At 54.0% G+C, this 17121-nt stretch overlaps 1 protein-coding gene across 18 annotated transcripts in view; it reads right to left on the reverse strand.

The window, feature by feature from the left end:
- KIAA0232 (KIAA0232 ortholog) overlaps positions 1 to 17121 on the reverse strand; it is an 84058-nt gene that overhangs the window by 1618 nt on the left and 65319 nt on the right. For 13 of the 18 annotated variants that reach the window (XM_049630252.1, XM_049630247.1, XM_049630250.1 and 10 more), the window contains 4 exons: positions 12041 to 15338; positions 10283 to 10354; positions 5732 to 5840; positions 777 to 874 (listed from right to left, as the gene is read on the reverse strand). In XM_049630252.1, coding sequence (XP_049486209.1) covers positions 777 to 874; positions 5732 to 5840; positions 10283 to 10354; positions 12041 to 15338 — 3577 coding nt within the window. Of the gene's footprint in view, positions 1 to 776; positions 875 to 899; positions 2658 to 5731; positions 5841 to 7409; positions 9358 to 10282; positions 10355 to 12040; positions 15339 to 17121 lie in introns of those variants that run through there. The other 5 variants (XM_049630253.1, XM_049630249.1, XM_049630251.1 and 2 more) reach the window with 4 other exon arrangements.

Consider the following 17121-nt stretch of genomic DNA (forward strand, 5'->3'; position numbering starts at 1 on the left):
CTGTGCGGAACAGCACAGTGGCGGCACCGGTCGGGCATCGTGAGGGCCAGCGAGGGGACACCCGACCCGGACGGGGCACGGGAGACGAGGCGGAAAGAGGTGCAACAGCTGACGGGTGGGGCGGGACGGCGTGTGCAGGTGACAGAGGCCGGACAGCGGCGGCTGAGCTTGGGAGCGGCAGGGCGCCATTCGCTGAGGTGGGACAGACTGGTGGGGGGAGGCCCACAGGCCTGTGGGTGATTTGGGGGAAAGTCCTCGCAGGACCTGAGCTGACACGGAGAAGACAGACACGTTTCCTTCGGTTCATCGGCCTGCCTGCCGGGAGCTCGTAGAAACCCGACGCGGCCCGGTGCCGGGGCCTGAGACCAGAGCGCCGCACCGGGCATGTGGAGGGGACAGGAAGGCGGAGTCCGGCCACGGAGCCCAGCTCGAGGGCTCTGTGGTGGTGCCCACCCAAGGGCTTGTTGGGGAGCGACAGGTCCAACTGGTGGGCAGAAATGCCCGGGGCGGCGCTGGGAAGGACAGGCCGGGGGAGCGAGGGAGGGGCTGTGGGAAGCCTTGGAGGTAAGCAGACGAGGAGGGAGGCGATGCAGACGTGGGCTGAGGGCCACGGGGAGGAAGAAGGTCACACCCACAGAGCTGGGTGACCCGGGACAGTGGGCGGGCGGGCGGGAGCTCCCAGGGCTCTCAGGCTGTAGCCCGAGTGGCAGAGAGGGGGGTGGGGTGGGGGGTGTGTGTGGCCGTTAGTAAGTTAGTAAGGAGGACAGTCCACTTACCCTATTAAAATCTAATGGACGCTCTTCGTTACTGGGCATGTCTTTACCATCTGGACACTCTTCTATACCATTCTCTCCCTTGGCATTTGTATAACATTCTTAATCATTTTGAATGGAGAAGGGAAAAGAGGGAGAGGGGGGGAAATTTCATTAAGACATGGTTATGAAACATACATTCCTGTGTCATTTTTTGCTGACAAGTCAGATCAGTTAGGCCTACCAGCCCTTCGGCGAGTTGGAGTAGTCACTAAAAGCAGACACGGTCACCACTGGCCAGCCAGGTGTGCACGAGCAAACCGCCACGCCCGTTTAGAAATTCTGATGAACTGTTTACCGAGTTTTTGAAAAACAGGCTGGCATAACACACACGCCTGTCATCCCACCGTGAGACACCCGTTCAGCAAATACTCGCACCTGTAATGTGACAGGCCCTGGGAACACAGGACGAAGACCAACAAGGCCAAGCTCTCAAGAGCGTATGGAGCGGGAAGGGACACCGACGATATACCGTGCGTGGTCACACGACAAACAAGCAGACAGACAGGAGGAAGTGACGAGAGAGAGCGGCAGCCTCGTTTGCTCCCCCCGAGTCCACACCACGCTGAAGGACACCGTTACGGTATCTGGACAACAGGGAAGGGCAAGGCGGCTAGTGGTTTGGGTAGGTACGCGGCCCCCAGAAGGGGATGGATCTGGAGGCTACGATTAGAAGGAATCAGCAATCGTCCAGCGCAAAGCTTCTCAACGCTGGAGCTTTAAGCAGAGTCTGCCCAGGCCCCACGTGAAACCCCGACTGAGCCGCGCGCTGGGCCAGGGTCCAGGCAGCAGCTGTGACAAACCCCCCCGGGTGGTTCTGACGCCCTCCTGTCTTCGTCTAGACCAGCCCCCGCACCCCTGCACAGACACAGTGCCGGCCTGACACAGACCCTGGCTCTGAATCCCTGTGTCCAAGTCCCCTAACGCCCCCAACCGAGCATCCGTCTCCCGCCGCCTGCGGTCCAGCTACGGGGCGTTTAAAGGGATGGCGCGCTCCCCGTGCGTGAGACCAGGGACGACAGGGTCGGCGCCCCAGGACCGCTGTGCCCAAGGGACGGCCTTTCACCGAGGCCGCACCGGCCTCACCACTCTCCCCATGACCTCTAGCTCTCTCTGTCTCAGGACCTCGAAATTACCAGCTCGGGCTCTGGGACTAGACGGACGTCACAGCAGATCTCCCGTTCTGCCACACACCTGTGACGGAACATGGCAGATCACTGTCCCTCTTTTGAGCCCCAGCTCCCGCATCTCTGACACGGGGTCCCCCCTCGCCCTCACGCGGTGCTGTGCAAGGTAAAGAGACGACGCGTGTGCAGCCCCAAATGTGGCCCCGGCACTCAGTGACCCCTTCTACCGCTGCTATGAACCCAGACCCCGGCTTACTCATCCCTTCTGGGCAGTCACCTGACCAAGTTCTCGCAGTCCCCGCGCCCCACCCAGTTCGTTACCACGTGAACCAGGTGAGCGAGCGTATGAGGGAAGGTGACTAGTTCCTGGACTAGGAGACGCGCCCAGACAGCTGCACCCAACCCCACCGCGATCCTTCCCGTCCTGCTTTAGGAATTCTGTACGTCCAAAAGGAGTCTGTGCTGAGTGCGGACGACGTTCCTCACGATCCTCACGTGCACGGTCCCCACGTTCTAGGCCAGGACCACGCACCAGTCCCAGGCCATGCGCGCCGCTCCTCTTAAGTATCCCCTCAGGGAGGCACGATCTGCAGCCTCCTTGTACAAACGATGGAGACACAGAAGGCCTGGTCACGGCCCAAAGGTCTGGCAATGGAAGCACTGGAGTCCAGCCCCGTTTTGTCTCCACGGGGTCCCCGCACGGCCTTCTCTGTTAAGGCTAAATAATACCCACACTTACAATGAGCCTTCCAAACATCTCAACTCCAGTGCGGGAGAGCTCTAGAGACCCCCATCCGGGAAGACCTGTCAGGGCAGAGTGTGCAGGGCCCTGGTGCTCCGGCTCCTTGCTTCTGGCCGACCCCGTCCCCCACCGCACCCTCACACGGTTCCCCCTTGGCCGGGCCCCCCAGGCTATGCCGAATGCATCCAGCTCCCGCACCAGCCAGGGCTTCTCACGGGGCACCTCTCCCCGCCGGTAGCCCCAACCGGCACACGGCTCGTGTCCCTGCCCTCTCCGGTCCCTGCACACACATCCCCGCAATCAGGAGAGCAGGAAGGAGGGCCGTCTGCCTCTGCGTTCCCAGTGCCCGGCACGAGGGCACGTAAGACATGCTTGCCGCGTGGCCGCGCGTGCGAATGCACGGCAAGGCCGGCAGGAGGCAGGGTGCGGGGCGTGGGCCTCCAGGCCAGACGGGCGCCCCCACCGCAGGGCACATGGTGCTGCCCTACTGTCAAAGGGCACGGCCCCCGCTGCTTCCCAGCGAGGCCGAAAGCTTCCAGGTCAGCCCCTTAGAGCAGCACACGCTCGTTATCAATCATCAGCCACGCTGGAAGCTTCAGGGGCAGAGGGGAAGGCGGAGGCTGCCTGGTTTTCTGGCTGACCCGCTCCTGAGACCGCACGCCCCCGCCCCCGCCCCCACAGGCCGACAGAAGGCGGCTGTGGCGCCACCATCAGCACAAGGCAACTGTGCAGGGATTTAATGCAGTTGTGAGCGGAAGGTCGTTCAAAAGCCTGGTGAACGTTCCTCATCCACTGAGAATTTCTGTATTTGCCACCTCACAATTAAAAAAGCGTCACGCACTGACCATCGCTTACGGCACCTACCTGGGACTGTACTGGTCACCAAGGACCCACAGCTGAGAGTCGGGACGGACTCCTTACTAACACACGAAACTAGACTAAGGCTGTGCAGACGGCCCTTGACACACTAACAAAAGCACGAACTCAGTGTCTGAAAATCACGCTAACCTCCCACAGGGATTGGTCTTCCTAGACCCCTGGCCCTGCCTGCTGCCACATCCCTCTCTCCCTCTGGCACTTTCTGGGTGGTCCTCTCGCTGCCCTACTCTGGGCACTCAGCCTCCCTTACCTGTATTCCCGTTAACTCGTCTCTGACTTAACACTCACCCGGTGCAGCACGATGGACATACACGCCAAGGCCAGATTTGTGCTCCCATCACCCCGGCGCCCCCCTGGGCACCGAGTACAGACAGCTACTACAGAGAACGAAGCCTCTGGACCACAGGAAGACAGCCTGGACGCAAGCCTGAGCTCGATGGCTAATATGCATGATTCGGACAAAGTACCAAACCTGAATCTTAGAGCTTCCTCATCTGAAAACTTCGGCTGACATCTCACAAGGCTATTGTGGGGCCTACGTACAGAAAAGATCGAGAGCACCTGGTAAATAATAAAAGGGGACCCAGATGTTAGCTGATGCTAAGGCAACAGGCCTTTAATAAATGCGGTTAGGTAAACAAGGCTGCTGAAGCTGAAGCCCTCGCCCGACACTTTGGGACCCAGCGAGCCTCTGGCAAGGAGGGAGGCGAGCTTCGGGGGAGGCGATCTGGGGCTCACAGAATAGAGAGAAGCAACCACCCCGCCTCCCGCCTCCCGCCTCCCGCCCGGGCGGAGAGGCCGAGCTGCAAAGGGAGGCCAGCGCAGGCGTTCCGAGCGCCGGAGTGCGCGAGGCCTGGTGGCCAGTGAGGGGTGTCGCTGGCTCCGCGTTCGTTACAAAACAACCGGAGACGTGACAGACCCGCGGACGTATAAATGCTAACAGACGGTGCGCGTGCTCCTTCCAGCTCTAACAGGGGAGACCAGACGCTGCAGCCGACAGGGGCCCCCGACACAGGGGCCCGGAGTCTGCCTCGCCCACCCCCTGGAGCGAGCCCCTGGCCTTCACAGTCCTCACCTCGCCCCGGACTTCAGGTCAGGGCTTTCTACAGCTTCCGGGCATGCTCACCCGAGAGGCCCACAGACCAAATGTGCTGCTGCCCCATGTCCCCCACCGCCAGCCCCCTCCGGCCCCACCCTGCTACTCAGCCCTCACAGACTCACTTCAGCGAGCCCGGGCCTCCTCTCCGAAACCTCTCCTCGCCGCTCCCGCATCTACTCCCCCAGCAGCGCCCGAGGCCAGGCACGGACCCCGTCACTCACGGACCCCTGCAGGAGCCTAGAGCCCCAGTCGGTACCTTCGGCTTTTCAACTGCTCCTCAATTCCCTCTCCGCTCTGCTGATAGAATTGTTGTAGAACACAAAGGTGCCTGGGGGCACCTGGGGGACTCACTCGGTTAAGTGGCAGACTCTCGGTTTCGGCTCAGGCCATGATCTCACGGTTTCGTGAGTTCAAGCCGTGCATCGGGCTCTGTGCTGACGGTGCGGAGCCTGCTTGGGTCTCTCTTTCTCTGCGTCCCTCCCCCACTCCCTCAAAATTAATAAATCAAAAAAAATTTTTTTTAAATAATAAAACACACCTCTGCCGAGATACCCTCCAATTCGCAATCTTTTAAACCACCTTCCCTTCCTGCAGGTTAAACCTGACCTAATTCGGCAGAGCTCCCAAACCTCCCGATGGGCTCCTTCCCTGTCTGCCTCTCCAGCCTCAGCTTACAACCCAGCTGGGCCCGATGGGTCCCTGTTCCCTCCACCTGCCAGAGATCCTCTTGCCCCAGTATAGGCTGTTCTCTTTCACGGGCTCTGCCCTTGCCCGGCTTCCCCATCTGGGCATCTTCCTGAAGATCCCCCCCATAGCTGATGATTTCTGCCCCACGATTCACTGGGATCCTGCCCAGATGCGGTCAAAGGTCGGTCCTGCTTTTAGGTATCCGAATGCCTTTCCCCACATCGCAAGCTAAGGGCAGGATGTAGTTCTCATCTCTGTGTCTCCAGTGTCTCACAAACGCTGGCTACACGAAAGCCTCTTGGTAAATGTTTTCTGGACTGATACTCATAGTGGAAGAATTGCTCGTAACGAATTAGAAATCTGAACGAAAGAATCAATGACCTACCTTCACACTCTGACGCAGGAAAAAGAGGAGAGTACAAGGCTTTTTCCCACCAAGTCTGTTTTTCTTGACTTCTATTCATTCCTTGAACATCAGTGTTCAATACAGGAAACTGTTGAGGTTAAACGAACACAGAAAAAAGTTTACAAGCTTTCAGGATAAAAGAGAAAATTCAAGCATTATTAACTATGAACTATAAATCCAGGATTTTTAAATGATGACTATTTTTTTTTTTGAAGTAGCCTTCATGCATCTGACTTCAGCTCAGGTCATGATCTCTCGCTCCATGAGTTCGAGCCCCGCATCGGGCTGTGGGCTGACAGCTCAGAGCCTGGAGCCTGTTTCAGATTCTGTGTCTCCCTCTCTCTGACCCTCCCCCGTTCATGCTCTGTCTCTGTCTCTCTCTCTCAAAAATAAATAAATGATAAAAAAAAAAAAATTAAAGTAGGCTTCATGCCCAGCACAGAGCACAATGTGGAGCCTGAACTCACGACCCTGAGATCGAGACCTGAGCTGAGATCAAGAGTTGGACGCTTAAACGACTTGAGCCACCCAGACACCCCAAACTGACAATTATTTGTTTTTGTGTTTTTAATACTATTCTAGACAAGGTGATTTTATTTACTTTAAAGATTCTATTTTTAAGTAATCTCTACACCCATTGTGGGTCTTGAACCCAAGCGCCCCAACAAGGTGAATTTGAAAAGCCAAAGCGTTCGTAGCACATAAAAGAAGTTTTTCTTAAGAAGCATTTATATTGGAAGTGGAATGAAAATCTTTTTAGAGACACAACAAAAACTCTTACGAGGCAGAATATTCCCCATAAACATCCCCAGGTAAGGCAAATTTCTCTATTTTGGAAATGCAGAGAAGTAACAGGGCGGTCCCAAGTCTCCACTGGTGTGCAGTGCTCTGGAGAAAAGGGAGGACCCTCCTCCTCATGTGCACGGGCAGGAGGGAGTCGAAGACAATGCGGGACAGAAAGAAACGGTACAGGCAGAGTTACCAGCCTAAACGTCTTTGTAACTCAAGCATCTGCTTTGCTGAGACCAGAGGACGGTGAAACTAAATCCAAATAAAGGACTGTGAATACTGCACGCGTCTTTAGTGTTTTAGAGAACGTTTTGTTATTGTTATGTGTTCAAGGTTGAAACCTGAGCTATTTTAGCAACCAATGACCATCAATCCTGACAGGATTCTGTTACTCTCTTACACGTAAGTTGTTTTATGGGTCTAAGACTTTTTGATTCAATAATGGATTTTTTATTATTTAACTAACAGGAAACACCGCCAAGTCTCATTTTTCGCTTAACCTCGCGGAAACACTCTTAAATGAGAAACTGAAGAACCCAGCGAGGCCAGCGAACCTTCACTAAGTTCTCCCCCAGCTTACTCCAACGCTAGCGGTCAGTACGACTACTTACTAGGCAGAACTCACAGGGGCAGCCTCACGCACATGAAGCCAGCAACAGCCAAGGTCTACAGCGTTCAAGGTAATTAACTGTATCCAGCACATTAATTCACAGAACCCTAAGATCTTTCTGGAAGGGCCTTGCCTTCGCTCCAAGGCACACCTACCCTATGCCAGATGGCAGCTCAGTGCTACCTGGGAGCGACACAGTCGCCCTCACCCCCAGAGCACCACTGAAAGCAGACAGATTTGGAGGCAACAAGTTCCTACCTGCAAAAGAAAACGTCCCAGGCAGCTGTGGAGGGATCGGTGTTGATTCGCACAAGGGCAGCTGTATGGCTCACCGTGAAACCCTGTCTCGAGACCGCAGGGGTGGGGGCCAGGTTAAGAAAGGGAGAAAGAACTCATTGCGGACGGTGGGAGGCGGCTGGAGAGCAAGCCGGAGGGGCCGGCATGAATGGAGGGGAGGCTGCACTAGACTGGAGCAGGACAGGCAGTGAGCTTCTTACGGGCACCTCCGGGCACAAGGCACACTCAAAGCGGACACTCGATGCCTGCTGGCCTGAAGAAAAGGCGCCACCTGCATGCAGGTCCCTGATCATCTGGTGTGCCATCCTCTGCCTCCCCACCCCGCCCCCCTCTCAGGCTGAAACCACTGTTAAAGTCACCCCAGTTTCTGCTATGCTTTTAGGGTGTTTTCTGCCTCCTCCCCTGAATGTCGATCGAAGGCACAGGCTTCTTTGTGCTGTTCCATATGCTACAGCGAACACACATCCGATGAACCTGCGCTATCTTACGACCTCTTTGCACTCCGCTGTCTACAGCTTCTGGGTTGGTCAGCAAAGACGACCATGCTTTGCATAAATAACGTCCACCGTATGCACGGATTCAACTTCTGGTTGGCGGAGAACGGACGAAGGGAAAGTAAGCGAGAACACAGCTGGGCCGGGCCGGGCACCTCTGCCTTAGCTCCGCTCTGCCTCTCCCCCAGACGGCTTCTCATCTGCAAGCCTGTCTTCAAATCACACCTTGGCCGAGAGCCGGCCCCGAGCACCTACTTCTTGGCAAGTCCTCCGGGCACCCCGACGTGCCCTCTCCCTGGTGCAGGCACACCAGTGAACACTATAATCAGTCACATGCTGTCGGTGAATGTCACCGGCAAGGGCAGGGCTCCGTGCGTGTCCCCAGCACCCAGCCCGGCGCCTGGACAGAGTGGGCTCACTCATATTCAATGAATGAACGAAACAGTGCAAAAACAGAGAACACATGTATTTGGGCCAGAAAGCCTGACCAGAAACGTTTCTGGCACCAGATGGGACACTCAAATTCCACTCTTTAGGAGGCGGAAGCTGGGTAGAGGCCCCACCCAGAACTCTCACTGAGCTCCTGGGTCTGGGAGAACAAAGGTGACTGGTGGTTCTGAGGCTACTCCGGGAAGGGTACTGAAAAGTGCCCCCCAGCCACAGTCAGCCCTCAGGTATCCGGGTCACGAGAGGAAAGGAAAGCGAATATAAACGGAGGGACGCAGAGTGTGCACAGAGGACGGGTTCTCCTTTACTGACAGCAAGTGGCAGGCAGCAGGAACCACTCAGGCCCTGTCCCGGACACTGGGGTCAGGGGCACAGGTGGGCCGGGTGCCATGCCCCAAGGGCCAAGGACGCCCCCCCCCCCCCCCCCCCCCCCGGTTCATCAGAGCCTCTGACCGCCAGGCGTCCTCTCCTGGCCGGACCACAAACTCCTGGAGACGGCTCGACCCTCTGCTGTTTCTCCATGCTGCAAAGAGCACGGCACCAAGTTGGCGACCGAGTAAACAACAAGGAGAACATTTGCGCCACAAACTTAGGCACAAACGGACACCCAAGGCACGCTCCGCTGCTCCTCACCTCCGTTCTGTACTTGAGAAGCCACGAACTCACTGCTGGCAGGTGCTCTACGCACGCGAGAAACTCCAAGCCTTTTCGCCTTTGCTCGCGCTGTCCGTTCTGCCCCGAGCGCCCTGCTCCTTTCCCTTCTGCCCGGGGACCCTCGCTGCCGGGAGGGCTCTGCTCTGGGCTCCCACGGCATCCTGTGCTCACCTCCGCCACACCACCCACCGTGTGACCTACGATTACTTTCGCCCAAATGCCCTAAAAGATAAGGAACCGGCTACGCAAATCACAGCACATCTGTCCACACACTGGAACCGAAAAGGAAAGGCGATTATAGTAAAATGCCATTTCTGTGAAAAGAAAAAAAGAAAGAAAAAATCTGTGCGAATGTGTCTTTGCTTCTACGTGCCTAAATATCCTGGAAGGACGTACCAGAACACATGCTCATGGCTGCTGGGGAGGGACCTGTTCACTGTGTGTATCCACCCTCCTGTACCTTCGGAGTTTGAGCCCTATGACTAAAGTGCCTATTTCAATTAAAACAATCTGCTTACAAACTGGTCTTCGTAACAAGACTGAATTCTTCAAGGGCAAGGATGATGTCCTGTTCATCCAGGACATCTACCTCAGCGATAAGCAGGTAACAGGTATTCAAAACATGTTTGCTGAAATTGACTGAACTGAACTTTTGAAAAGAATCCACGCTCCTGGGCACCAATGCTATCAGAATTTCTACATTTTAAGTTTTTTGTTTTATTTTGTCATTTCCAAGGAAACTCTGCACCCAACCCAAGGGGCTTGAACTCACCATCACCACCCTGAGATCAAAAGTCGATACTTTGCCACTTGAACAAGCCAGGTACCCCTAGAATTCCTACACGTTAGTCCACCCGCTCTGAAAAGGTGGCCTTTGAACAGTGACCTTTACAACGGGGCTCCCAGACTGCCCCCTCTCGGGAAAGGGGGGAAGACGACCCTCGTAGGGACTCCCCTAGACTGACCAGGCAGTGTGACGGTGGAAAGGTATACACTCTGCTCCAAGCCTGGCCCCGTGCTGTCCTGTCAGACCCTCTCCCAACCTCCCCATACCTCAGATCAATCTATGACGGGAGCTCTGACCCCGCTCTACACCCCAGCACCTCCGCCCAGAGGCCGGGCCGAGAGCCGCGGCTACAGGGAGACCAGCAGACAACCCCGCAAGGCCCTCTGAGGACTTGGCTAGAGGCCTTCCAAGACAACCCAGAATGCTGATAACACGTAAATCCATCAACATACTAGAAAGCGAAGGAATATGGCAGTGGTATGATGTAGAATCTCGCTTCTTCCCTCTTTTTCTTTCTTCCCAATCTGGAACCAGGTGAAATACAAAGTACATAAAGGAAAATTCGAGGATAAAAAGCGGGGCAATAAACAGACAGATAAAGGCTGACAACGTTATTGGTTTTCTTTCTTAGCAGCTCGGATTTCAACGTTTCACTGGGATTCAGTTCACACCTACAGGTCTCTGGGCAAGCTAACCAGAGCAGTGACTCTCTGTGGGGCTTCCTCCCATCACGAGCACCCGCGTCCCACCTAGGCACTGACTCCGCAAGGGAGGAAGGCAGAATCTATATCCGTAAGGAGCTTATAACCTAACAAGAAAAAGTACATACATGACTCACGAAAAATGGGAAATGTGGGGCGCCTGGGTGGCTCAGTCGGTTAACTGTCCAACTCGGGGTCAGGTCACGATCTCGTGGCTCGGGAGTTCGAGCCCCGCGCTGGGCTCCGTGTTGACGGCCCAGAGCCTGGAGCCTGCTTCCGATTCTGTGTCTTCTCTTGCTCTGCCCCTCCCCTGCTCACACTCTCTCTGTCTCTCTCTCAAAAATAAGCAAGCATTAAAAAAAAAAGAAAAAAAAAAAAAAAAAGAAAAAAAAAAAAAAAAGGAAAATGCAGTAGAAAAAGAGGCACAGGGTGCATGAGAAGTAAGAGAAGGGAGAAATTACTTCCGATGCTGGTGGGGGTGGAGGAGAGAGGGAAGGAATCAGGGAGCGGGTCAAAAGGCGGTGGGGTCTGGAGAGCCTCTTGGTACAGGGGGTACAGGTAGGATTTCGACATAGGAGAGGTGGGTGGAGCGGGCACGGGGACAGATGGCAGGTAGGACATCTAGTGGCTCTCTGGCCACTCGCGGCAGGACTTGTAAACACCTCCAACTATCTTTTTAATAAGCTGCTCCTGGAAAAAGGCCAGGCACGGCCAAATAACGGTTGGGAAACAGGCAGATCACTGTGCTTTTTGTGAAACAGGTTATTACCTCAAGTGTGATTTCTAGCACACTCAATTTAACCTCGAACCACTTCTCAGGAACAAAGGGGATTGTGACTCCCATTCACAAAACGACTACTACTAATGAACCTCGTCTGACAGACTCAACACGCAATCCACACAGCTCGAGGAGTATATACTTGGTACAAAGCGAGGAACGTCATCGTAGTTCTGCAGAAGCCCTTCTGCCACATCTGGACCGTGGGCTAGTTTTCACGCATACCACAATCCACGCGAGAGCACTCGACATAGATGTGGTTTATTTTACATGTGAAACTAAGTTTCAAACTGATCAGCCTCTCGGAGGCCCTCGGGTGGGCTCGCTCGCTCGCTACTTAAAGAAACCGTCCGCTTCGGCTTCCAAAGAGCAAAGGGCCTTCTGCAGAGTTCGGAGCCACTCCCGATCCGTCACCTTCCCAGTCTGGAACGCTTGAGGATGAGGTTCTGCCTGACGCACGGTACGTGCAGATCAAGACAACACTCGAGAAGCTCCTATCCTGTGATTTAAAAATGTCTTTCCTCTGCAGAAGACGTCTCCTGTCTGGCTCAAATTTATAAACATCAAATCCACTTTAAGTCCTTATATAAAGTCATGAGAACATAAGTTTTAAGACATTTAAGCTGATTTCCCAATAACTGAACCCTATCCTTCACTGCCCGATACGGCTATTCTCACATTCAAGTCCGAGCCACAGCTTTCATCACGTACCAACACACGCACACACCTACCTCTTCCAGCTGTCCCGAAGAAACTGGATTATCTTCATAAGCAGGAAACTGACAACCTGCTTTGCAACTGCAAAAATTATTAATTTCTTCCTCGCATTGTGCCATTATTTTACAATTTGCTTCTGAGCTTTCTAAAGCAATTTCCGGAGATTCATTCATGCTACACTCCAAACACTGATTCCGCTTCCCCGCTGGCAGAATCCCGGCTGATTCCTCCTGAGAATCCAGTGATGTCTGAGCGCTCTTTTCCATGCCAGACTTTTTTAACCTGGGAAGGAATTTTCCAGACTCGAGCTCTGATTTTCCATAGTAATGGCCTTCTTTCTCCGCATCTTCTTCCAGTGGCTGGAGATCTGCCTGTGGATCTTCAAACGCATCGGCTTGAGAAGGAATGGGCAGATTTGCTTCCTCTTTCTCAGATTCAAATTCCGACTCACTTCCTCCTCCCGGGGACAGCTCAGATGCAGAAATGGGGCGGAAGTGAGTCCTCGGAGAGATCCGAATAGCCCTGTACTGTGTTCTGTCGACGCCACATATCCTGGGGTGAAACACTTCGCCGTCCGAATCAGAGCACAGGATGGATTTCGGTTTAAAACTCGGGCTGAAAGAGGCAATCCCTTCGGGTTCGAATGAACACTCCACGTGAAGAACTTGTGAGAACGGATTGCTTAAGTCAAAGGAAGAGAAGGAATATTCAAGCCCAGGATCCTCAACCTGAAAGTTACCACAAGCTCCTAGTAAGTCTTCATGGAAGATAAAAGAAAATCCCTTATTTAATCCATTTTCCCCACTCCTCGGCGAATCGTTCTGCTCAAACGACACGAAGGGTTTCCACAACTGCCTGTGACCGGGAGCGAAACTGTTTCCCGGGGTCATGAAGACATCCGTACCTGCTATGGTCACCACGTCAGAAGCCGCACACTGCAGCAGGCTTCCCTTCGTGGGACCGGGCGGGACGACCGCCCACTCCCCGTCACTGCTGAAGGTCTTGAGTTCTCCGTAAACTCCTCCGAGAATGAAAGTGTTCTCTTTGTCCTGGGCCGCGTCCCAAGGTTTCGAGGGCGTAGTGTAGTCGCCACCGTCCACCTTCGACAGCTCCCCGGACACAAAAGCTCTCTTGTCCGGGCTCTCCTTCTGGCCCTCCCACAGACGGTACTCCGACCTCTGCACGGCCTTGCTGGGCTCCCGGAGGGTCTCGGCCTCAGCCTCAGCGTCCCGGCAGCAGCAGCAGTTGGTGACGTCGGTCGGGAACAACTCCTCATCCGTTCGCTCTACGTCCGCCGCAGCGACAGAACCCCCGTCTGCCATCTTTGTCCAAATGTCTTTAATGACCCCTGAGCTGTAACCGCCTCCACGTGGACCGCTCTCGCCACACCCTCGCGCAGTTTCCAAGGTTTTGGGTTCCGTTTTTTGTTCTAGCTGAATACCGCAGACAGATTCTAGCTTCGATGTTTGTTTGAAGACTAAGGTGGGAATTTCTCCCAACGTTCTACTGTTTTGCTGGCAAGTTTCGTCTTGCAAGAAATCTAGAAGTTCTTCATCTACATAATTTGACGAGACTCTAGGAACCACATAATTCATATCTTCTGCGTTAAACTGCGTGGACTCTTCAAACTGAATATTTAACGTCTCGTTGTCTGAACGCGTCTCTTCCGAATGGGACCATGGGCTACAAGTTCTTGTTGAGAGATTAGAACAGTGTTCGTTTTCTTCAAAGGCACTATTTTTGGTCCATATTAGCAATCTAGACTGTGTTTTCCCAAGCATATTAGCACTAGAATCTGTATTTTCATTCCCCAAGTTGAGTGTTTCAAAAGAAAACGGTAAAACAGAATTACTGCATTGCACTTCAAACACTGAAAAACAAGAGTTTATACCAGATCCTTCATTAATATCTGAAAAGAGCTCCTGATTGCCAGCAAGCAAATGTGGATTGAGCGCCGTGCTGTCCAAGATCGGGGAGAGTCTGATTGGAGAATCCCCCCCAAAACTCTCCCCGTCGGCATCGCCCGAGCTGGATGAACAGCACTCCCAGAACTGAGCCAGATTGCCGAGGTCTTGCAGGAATAAGCCCTCGGCGCCCACGGAGCTGGTAGAATCTGTCCATATTGCACGTTCCCCTTGCAACTCCATTCCATCTAACACTATGCAACATTCTGCCTCAAAATCGGTTTTCTCTTTGCTTTTTTGTCGAATCATATTCAAAATCCGACTTTCTCCTTGCGTGGTTTCTGAGGCACCAGGATCCAACATGGATTGATCAATGTCCACTTCATAGAAGTGTGTTAATTCTGACAGATGAATACCATCCAGATATTTGTTGTCCTCCGGGAGAGGACAGAACGAGGTCCCAGTGAGGTCAACATCCTCATTGATGACCGCAGGCATTTCTACAAAATGACCATCGATGAAAGTACCTGCTGCGAGGTATGTTTTATGCATATTATTGTTGCTGATACAAAGACCGCGCACGGACTCTGACAACTCGTCCACCGCCTCCGACGGCAGGTCGCTCGCATCCGGTCTGTTTCGGTAGGTGGTCTCTAGTTTGCTTTTCCTGCTCAGAGGAACGAAATACTCGGCAATCGGCTCCGTGTACCACAGCGGCTCCTCCTTGTACTCCCTGTCGTTTCTGCTCTCCAGGGACAGGTCTCTTCCTTCGGCGCTCCCGGGGTCTCTCCTCCCCGGGTCCTTCAGGGGCCTCTTCCCGCGCCGGCACAGCGGCTTGACGGAGCCGCCGCCGCCGCCGCTGCCGCTGCTGCTGCTGCCGGCGGCGTGGACGGCCCGCTCGGCCTTGTCGCCGGGCTTCAGCGACAGCCTGCCCGGCCCGTTCCGCCCTTTCTTGTTCCGAACTTCTCGCGTCTTGTGTCGGACTTTCACGCACTTCACGGAGGCTTTTAGTTCTCCCCGAGGACCGCTCGAACTTGAGCCCGCTTCACTCGAGCCGGAGGACCACGAGCGAGGGCGAATCCGTCCCTCAGGTTTGTGTCGGACCTGCTTTTTGTACAGGGCGGGCTTCTCTTCCGTGGCGCCGTGCCCGAACCGGTCCTCCTTCTCGCTTCTGCTCTTGCTCTGGGCTCTCTCGTGTGCAGTGGTGCCCGCCTCGCGGCTTCTCTCCTTGCTCGCTTCGCCTTCGCTGTTGCAGTCTTTGGGGGAGGACGTGTCTGTGCTGGCGGGGGGCGCCGTGGACGACGACGAAGAGCTGGAGTAAGAACAGACTTTAGACCTGTTCCACACGGTCATGATCTCCTGCAGGCAGACCGGCTTCTCGGACAGCGGTGGGAACGCTTCGTAGTACCTGAAACACAGAGGGAAGGCTTCAAGGCGGGCACTCAGACACAGCAGGCGACATCGCCTCCCGTTTTAACAGCCACCACTGACGTCACCCACAAACCATGAACTTTAAAGCCAAAAACGAGCGACACAGCGAAACACGCCTTACGTTTAGTCCCGTGTCTTGAGCAACTTTATGTTCAGCACGGACACGAGCCCTCGAAGGATATTTAGAATATTGGGAAGAGGGCGGTTTTCGTCCTTAAGGTCTTAACTGAGAAGTCACAAAGGACAAATACAATGCAGTGGCAAGCAAGTCATCTCTTGGTAAGAAAGAGCTGCATCTGAGTCTCCGCCCACGTGACTTACTATGCTGGTGACTTGAAGCTCGTTATCTGCGGTCCGTCCCGTCCGCATTCTCAGCCGTACAAGGGCGGCCACGGGACTTCTCTCCCGAGGCCCTTTGGAGCACGGGGAGGGGAGGAATTTGAAAGCTGGAGCGCACGAGCTCTGAAGCCACGCTCCCCGACTGGGAACCTTGACGCTGCCCTGACTAGCTGTGTGACCTCAGGCATGTGACGGAACGTCTCCGCGGCCTAGGAAACACACGTAATACTTTTACCTGCCTCACAGAGCTGTGAGGAGCAAAGGAATTAATGTACGAGAGGAGCGGGAATATTATGGGACTGTTGTCACCGTTACATTTTCTCAGGAGCCATGCCCGGCATTAAGTCAGACACGGCACGGATGAGGAAGGGTACTCGGGTGTTTGGGAAAGAGGATGCTGGTGCGGCCCAGAACCATTAGGAAAAGTGGGCCACAGCAGAGCCCTGACGTTCCAGAAACGTCGCAGTCTGGGGAGTACCACTTGTGAGGCACAGGAACCTGTGTGCACACGAAACCCGAGGAGGCCAGCGACTACTGGAAATGCAGGGTAGGAAGAGCCACGGAGCCTGCTTCTACAGGGCCTGAAAACAAGGAAGATGACTTTCCAATCTGCCAAGAAGCCGGTAGTCCCGGCAAATCTCAGAGCAAGACGGACTGCCAAAGCAAGAATCTAGAGTCGGGTTGCCTACCAAGGGCACCGTACTCTGGAGGCAACAGTCAAGGTCACTTGTGAGGTGACAAAAGGCCATGTTTTCGAAGGGCCTATGTTTGATTCTCCTTTCCAGTCTCTACCAGAGCTGTCTAATGGGAATACATCGTGAACCTCACAGAGAATTTTTAACCTCCTCGGAGTCACATTAAAAGTGCAAGAAAACACAGGTGAAAGGGAATCCAATGATGTAGTTTACTTAACCAAATATATCCACAACATCATCCTTGCAACATATTAATTGGTATTTTAAAATATTAATGTAATATTTTACATTCCTTTTTATACCAAATTTTGAAATCTCGTGAGAGTTCTACATTTACAGCACATCTCAATTTGAAGTGGCCACATTTCAAGTGCTAAACAGCCACACGTGACTTACGGCGGCCACACTGGACAGCAAGCACCTGTCCACATCAACCAATAAAAGCTATTTTCACCTGAAGTTCTAGAAGTTCGTAAGATTCAAATAAATTGTACAATAAGCAAGTTCTGCTTATAAAGCAGCTGACTTTACCAGCCATCTACAAACAAAGGACTCAGAGCACCTTCAGGAAACAAGCTTGACAAGGTCAATGACTTGCCCACACTTCTTTGTACGCAGCAGTGGAACCCCGCTTTCCCTGCGTGCGGAACAAGGGCGAGCCCACTTTCTCACAGCCGTCTCCGGGGACTGGTGTGACAGCACACTGGGTGGACAGTCAGTAACAAC

This window comes from Panthera uncia, chromosome B1, assembly GCF_023721935.1.
Source record: "Panthera uncia isolate 11264 chromosome B1, Puncia_PCG_1.0, whole genome shotgun sequence".
In the NCBI taxonomy this organism is placed as follows: Eukaryota; Metazoa; Chordata; class Mammalia; order Carnivora; family Felidae; genus Panthera; species Panthera uncia.